The sequence below is a fragment of the Saimiri boliviensis genome, chromosome 1 (genome assembly GCF_048565385.1).
Source record: "Saimiri boliviensis isolate mSaiBol1 chromosome 1, mSaiBol1.pri, whole genome shotgun sequence".
Lineage (NCBI taxonomy): Eukaryota > Metazoa > Chordata > Mammalia > Primates > Cebidae > Saimiri > Saimiri boliviensis.
Window position 1 is genome coordinate 152,728,989 of NC_133449.1, and position 6,696 is coordinate 152,735,684.

The 6,696-nt window shown below is 62.8% G+C and overlaps 1 protein-coding gene across 1 annotated transcript; it reads right to left on the reverse strand.

Moving 5' to 3' along the window:
- Positions 1-1,568: 1,568 nt before the first annotated feature.
- Positions 1,569-2,792, reverse strand: GRIFIN (galectin-related inter-fiber protein). The gene is made up of 4 exons (XM_010331604.3): positions 2,781-2,792; positions 2,341-2,420; positions 2,100-2,259; positions 1,569-1,739 (listed from the first exon to the last, which is right to left on the reverse strand). The coding sequence occupies exons 1-4, from the start codon at positions 2,790-2,792 to the stop codon at positions 1,569-1,571; spliced, it is 423 nt and encodes a 140-aa protein (XP_010329906.3).
- Positions 2,793-6,696: the final 3,904 nt, after the last annotated feature.

Sequence of the window (6,696 nt, forward strand, 5' to 3'; positions counted from 1 at the left end):
CCTGGGGTCTCAAGGGATCCTCTGGCCGTGGCCTCCCAAAGTGCTGGGATTACAGGCATGAGCCACTGTGCCTGGCCTAATACTTTCCTTTAAGTAACTGACTTGTTAAGGTTAAATACCTGTGGAGTTTCATCCTAAATTGTGACATCACCAGTTTAATGTTGATAAATAATAGATAGATTGGTAGGTGGGTAGATAGATGAATAGATAGATAGGTGATAGGTAGATGATTGATGGTGATGGTGATGGATATAGATGATATATATGTGATTGACAATAGATATTGATGATAGGTAGAGATAGAGATGAATAGATCTGATCTGTAGAATACATACCCTGTGTTGGTAATTGTAGTAGAATTAACACCCAATTATGAAAACTCCCGGGAAATCTCATTGTGTGAGCCCCTGAAGTCACCCTCCCTCCTTGGGGCTCTTGGGCTCTGTCATCGGGAGGCTGAGCCCTTCGAAGACCAGAGGCAGAGCTACAACTCCCTTTGTATAGATGTGGAAACTGAGGCTAGTGGGGGGGCGATTTGTGGACAGTCACGAAGCCAGGAGGAGCAGGCCTGGGGGACTCTCCCCACAGTGCTCTTGTTCCCGTACGAGGCCTGCAGGGGCTTCCTCCCCCGACCACACACCAGCCTTGCTCTCACCACACACACAGGAGGCTGCTGGGACTGGCACATGTCTCCCTCCAGGTGGGATGGGAGAAACAGGAAGCAGTGGGAGAAGGAAGCCTCGGGCCTCTGAGGAGATGGCTTAGACTGGGCAGGACTTGAGTCCCCCAGGGCTGACCCTCCCCACCAGGGCTGAGCCGTGGCAAGAGCCTGAGCCCAGCGGCCCTGGGTGTGGACTGGCACAGGCCACGCCCGCCCCTGTCTTTCTGTCCCCTGGGCCCCAATGGGAACTTCTGGCCTATAGCCAGGTGCCCTCCCCAGATCGGATGCCATCCGACACCCCTCCCCAGTCCATCCCAGCCTCAAGAGCTTCAGTGACCTGGGGACAAAGTGAAAGGGTTGGGTCTTCTCTGCGGTGTCGGTCTCACCATCCCCCAGCCCCCAGCCCCCAGCTTCCAGTGCTACATAGCACCGGCCCCACCTCAGCCTCCCTCGCCCACCCCACACCAGCTGAGTGCCTGCAGCCTGCTCAGAGTTTATTGAAAGTGGAGCTGGGGGGAGCACACCAGACCACAAATCTATTCCCCCAGTTGCCCCAGGGTGGGGCTCCAGGTGTCCTGGACATGGGATGAGCCAAAGCTTGCTCCTGGGGCTGCAGGTGCCGCTCAATAGCCCCGGTCCCTGCAAACATCCAAGGCACGCTCCTTAGCTCCCACCCTGCCCATGCACAGACCAGGGCAGGAGGTGGACTGTGGCCCTGCTCCCGTGGCCCTGTTCCCGTGGTTGGATGTGCAAGGCTGGCAGGGAGAGGAGCAGGATGGAGTGACAGGCAGACAGCCCCCTCCCCAGGTGGAGGAGGGTCCCCAGATCAGGGTGAGAAGAAAAGTCCCTGCTGGGGTGGGCAGTGTGGGGTGGGAATGGGCAGGGCCCTGGGTTGGGAGCAGGGACCTTACCCCCAGCTCAGGCCCCTCTTGGCCAGCTCCACCTGGGCCAGGTGGTGGTCACTCAGCACCCGCACCCTGGTGATGGCACCCAGCGGCCTCTGACGGTGCGGGAACTGCAGCACCTTGTGCTCCTGCGCGTAGACATGGAAGTGCTCCGCGTCCGAGCTGACCTCCATCTGGGCAGGCCGGGGCCAGTGACCTCAGTGCCGGCCCCAGGGCCTGGGGTCTGGTCCTGCTTCTAACAGGAATGTGCCTGCAGGCTGTCTCCAGGAAGCACAGGCTGGCAGGCCTTGGGGGTCCCCTGGCTTAGCCCCCCCACCCCAAAGCCTCCTCCTTTCTCCCAAGATGGGGCGGCTGGTAGCCAGGCTAGTGGGCACCCACTGCACAGGTGGGGAAACTGAGGCCAGGGAGGCCCACCCAGTCCCTGCCCTGGCCTGCCGACCTGCAAGCATCCACAGTGAACCCCCTGCCCACCAGCCCCTGTTCCCCCACCAGTGGCCCCTGCCTGGCCCAGGCCCCACCCAGGCCCCTGTCACCTCAAAGGGCTCCCCCAGGGTCAGTGGGAAGATGCTAGACACCTCCTCCGGGCCCCAGCGGCCGCCCTGGAAGGCGTTGCCCACCACAGTGGCGCTGGAGAACCGGGGCTTGACATGGAAGGCAATATCCCCCGTCTCCGACAAGAAGTTAATCTCGAACCTGGGGCGGACATTGTGCGGGTCAAGAGCCGGGCCAGCCGCCCAGCCCAAGGCCCAGGGAAGGGAGGGCGGTGCTGCTGACCTGTCCTCTCCACCATCAGCCTTTCCCTGGACCAGCAGGCTCCAGCCGGGGGCCAGGCCCCCCGCACAGAAGGCTTCAAACTGAGCACAAGAGAGAGCGGGGGGCAGCTTCACGGGGATGCAGCCTCCTCTCTCCCACCCCACCCCCACATGTTCAGGAGGGTCCCTGCCCACCCAGCCTGCCCCCAACCCAGTGCCAGGCACGGGCCAACACTCTGTTCCTCTGGTGTCTTTGTGACAGGGTGACCGGGGCTGGGGTGGGAGAGACATGCCTGTCCAGCAGGCCAGCTCTGGAGGGACCTTCACCCCCACGCCCCTCAGCCCCAAGGTCTGATGAGAGGCCAGAGCCAGCATCCCCAGTTCTGTGCAGAGAGCATGGGTAGCTCAGGGAGCCCCCAGTCCTGCCCCGTTCTCCTTCCCCGAGTCCAGGGTCTCACCCACCTGCACCGCCATCTGCTCGAAGCCAGTGTGGGAGGGCACAGGGAGTCCTGGGATATAGATGGGGGGGCTGGGAGCACAGAGGCCCCACCCCCAGGTGGCTTGACAAGGTCTCTGCACCCTTCCCAACCCGTATCTCCCTCCCCTTGGGGCCCCTCCCTTCCAGCTGGTTCTCCATGCAGGCACAAGAGATGGGGTCACCCGGCCCTGACCCCCAGGCCCTTTCCTGCTGGACTCTCACCCACTGTACTCCTTCAGGATCAGGGAAAGCAGCTACTCCTTTTCCACAGGAATGGCACGTTCTGGGCAGGGTCCCCCGCCTGGCTCTTCCTCCCGGATTAGGCGTCCCTCCAGGGACTCAAACCCTCCCATCAGCTAAGGGCAGGTTTGGGATGGGAGGCTTGGCTGCCGACCCCTGCCCTGGCTTCTGGGGTCCCGTCTGATGGCCAGGTGCTGCAGGGCCTGTCCCCCAGCCCACCCTGGCTTCCCACACCTAGTCCCGCTGCCCGCCCCCGCCGGCTCAGCCGCCCGGTGGGGCACACAGCGGGGATCACGATGTGCTGGTCAGCGCATTCCAGGCTCTGGCAGGCGAGGGGACGGCTTTTCCCACACCCGGGATGCCTCCCCACCTCAGGCTGAGCCTGGGAGGGACCAGCTGGGCCCTCAGGGAGGAGGGGAGGTGGACAGAGAGAGGCTCAGGCTGTTGGTCAGCTTTGGGGCCCCCAAGGAGGGGAGCCGGCCTGGAGTGGACCCAGAGTGGACCTGGAGTGGACCCGGAGGACGGAGCACGGAGCCCCAGGGCTGCTGCAGCGGGTGTGTGTGCAGCCATGTGTAGTGCGTGTGCAGTGACCTCGTGGGTGAGTGTATCCTGGCCGAATGTCACACGACTGCGTGAGCCCATGAGTGTGTGAGGCATGGGGTGTGAGTTCCAGAGCGTGCCTCTGGGTGACGGGAGGGTTGCAGTTTCCCTGCCTGTGTGTCTGGAGAGGCCTGGCCTCAGGGCCGCTCCTGCCAGGATTCCTCATCCTCATGTCTCTCCCCACTCGGTCCCTGTGTTCGAGTGGGCCCCCCGTCCCTCATCCGCAGGAGTCCCCTCCAGCAATTCTCTCCAGGCCCTGGCAGGGCTGACCTGGGTCCTGTCTGGCCTCTCCACGGGTGCTGCCCCTGGGCCTGTGCCCGGCCATCCTGGCAGGAGCAGGGGGCTGCTGAGGCCGGGAGGGGCTGGGAGGTGGCCGTGGCTGTCCGCCGGCCCCCTGGGTGGTGCAGCACAGCACAGACCCGGAGGCTGTGGAGTTGCCTCTCCTCCCCAGCTCATGGCAGGGCTGACTGCGGCCCTGCAGGGGGCGGCCCTGGGCAGCGGAGGACGAGCCTGCCTGCCCACCCCAGCCACATCTGTGTCCTGGGCCCAGCAGGCTGCAGGTCCCTTCTACCGGCCTCCCCCAGGGAAGCACAGAGAGGGAAACCCTCACCACAGCAGAAAGGGGAGCCAGTGCCGCCTCCCCGCTCCCTGTCCTGACCCCGGCCCCAGGGGCAGCCCTGGTTTCAGCTTTGGGATGAGGACACAGAGCTGGACTCTGGATACAGGGCCCAGGGCCAGAGCTGTGCAGAGCATGGAGTCAGGGGGCTGGAACAGGTCTCCCACCAGCTGGCAACCTGGTGCTCGTGGCCTCCGAGCCTCAATCTCCCCAGCCATGCACTGGGTGCAGCAGTCTAGCAATGCCGACGTCTGCTGTCCATGCCTGTGTCCTGGTAGGGGAGGGTGGCCCGGGCGGCCACAGCCCTGGACATAGATAGGAGCCAGGCCATTGACTGCTCACTTCGGGGTCTGTAGGTGTACTGGCTCAGGGCCCGGGTCTCGGGAGCTGCCTAGAGCCCCAGGCATCACGGGCCCTGTGGGTGGGGCTTGAACCCCAGACTTGCCGGATAGGACGCCTGTGTGCTGCTGTCTGGGCCCCCACGGCTCTCAGAAAGCTGCATCCCTCCGACCACCACCACCCCCCTCAGGGAAAAGCAGGCTGGCCCTCGTCCCCATGGTGACACATGTATCTGGCCTGTGTGTAGACTTGTGACCTCACCCCATTTACTGTGGCTTTGGAGCCTCTCCCTCCTGGGGTGGGAGCCAGGAGCCACTGAAGATCTCAGCAACCCGGACAACCAAGGGCCCAGAAGTCAGAACCGGGTAGGGGACAGAGAGAGACCCCGAGCTCCACGGGCACAGCCCGTCCTCAACCCTGACTCCAGGGAGTGTGGGTCCAACCCTGCTCCACTTCCTGCTGGCCCAGCCTCAGGGGTCAGGGTGGCACAGTGGGCAATGCCTATGCTGAGCTGCTGGCTGGGCACCGGCCACCAGGTGCTGTGGCTTGGGGCCCGGGAGCAAACAGACCTGTCCTCAGCCCGTCCCACACACCCACCCGGATATGTGGGTTTGCCCAGGGCTGTTGACCTTCACAGGCTCCCGCCTCCACTCAGCTGGGAGAGGAACTTCACCAGGAGGGGCCTGGGCTCCGGAGCCAGTTCTCAGTCCTGAGTCTCTGTCACCAGGCGGTGCCCAGCATGGAGCTGGCAGTCAGGGATGTGGGGGAGAAATCCTGCCCATCCCATAACAACCACCACCGCCTATTGAGAGCTCACGTCATGCCATGCTGAGTTGTTCACACGTGTTAAGGGTGGTTCTGTTACTCCCCTTGAGAGAGGACTACGAGAGCACAGAGATGTTAAGGGATTTGCCCAAGGTCACACAGCGAGGGAGTCACACAGCCAGGATTTGAACCCAGCAGTCTGCCCCAGAGTCTGTGCTCCTAAACACCATGCTAGACTGTCCCCTGCAAACACAACACCCTCTCCAGGTTGGGATATGGGGCTATCAGGGTTGGCTTCCCGGAGAAGGAGGCACCTGAAATAGGTCTTGAAGAATAAGTAGGAGTTAGAAGGTGGTGGGGAAGGGTGCCCCAGGGAGCAGGAACCACAGGAGCAAGAGCAGAAGAGAGGGCCCAGGAGTGGGAGGCAGGGCTGTGCTGGGGGTGGGGTGGGACCGGCCACGCTGGGCACCAGGTCTAACAGACCTCAGTGTCCCCAGAGCCGCCTGGCACAAGCTTCCCAGGGGCCATTTAACAAGGGGAGGTGTCATCCTTCTTGGAGCTTGGCAGAGCTTCCATGGAGTTCCTGGAGTCAGGTATCAAAGTGCCCATTTGAGTGATGAGAAAACTGAGGTTTGGATAGAAGAGGTCACCCCATGGCCCCGCAGTGAGGAGGCAGTAGAGCCAGATGCGAATGCAGCTTCTGGACTCCCCATCTGGTGCTCCCCTCAGCCCCCGCCTTCTACCCCTCCTGTCCCGAATTCCAGCCAGCACTGAGCACCAGCCTGGCCTGACTGTGGGTGATTCTAGGGGTCCTGGCTCAAGGGGAGACTCAGGTTAAGCTGGCCCTCTTCTCAGCCTCAGTACCCTCTGAAGCTTCCAGGACCTTCCCAGGAACCTCCTCCCCACTCCCGGCCCACATCTGGAACCGCTCGTCCAGATGGTGAGGTCAGCACGGAAATTCTCAGCCCCCGCTGGAGGAGGTGAGGGCAGCTCCCGTCAGACCAGGACAAGAGCCGACCCCAGGATGGATGGCCATGGGCCAGCTCTGCCCCAGGGAGGCCCAGCTCCTCCTCCGGTCAGGCCTCGGTGCAAGCACACCCTTGGGTCAGGAAAGAGGTAAGCCATGTGTGGAGAGGGCCAGGGCAGCTGGAAAGCACTGTGCCCTTGTTATTCGGATGGGGAAACTGAGGCCCATCCAGGAGGCGAGGACTTGCTGGGAGCTGACAACAGCAGGGCGGGCACCAGAGCTCTGACCTCAGCACCTGCTCTCAAGCCCCTGTGGGAACTTGGCCATGGGTCCCGTTAAAGGCTGGGATTGGCTGGGCATGGTGGCTCACGCC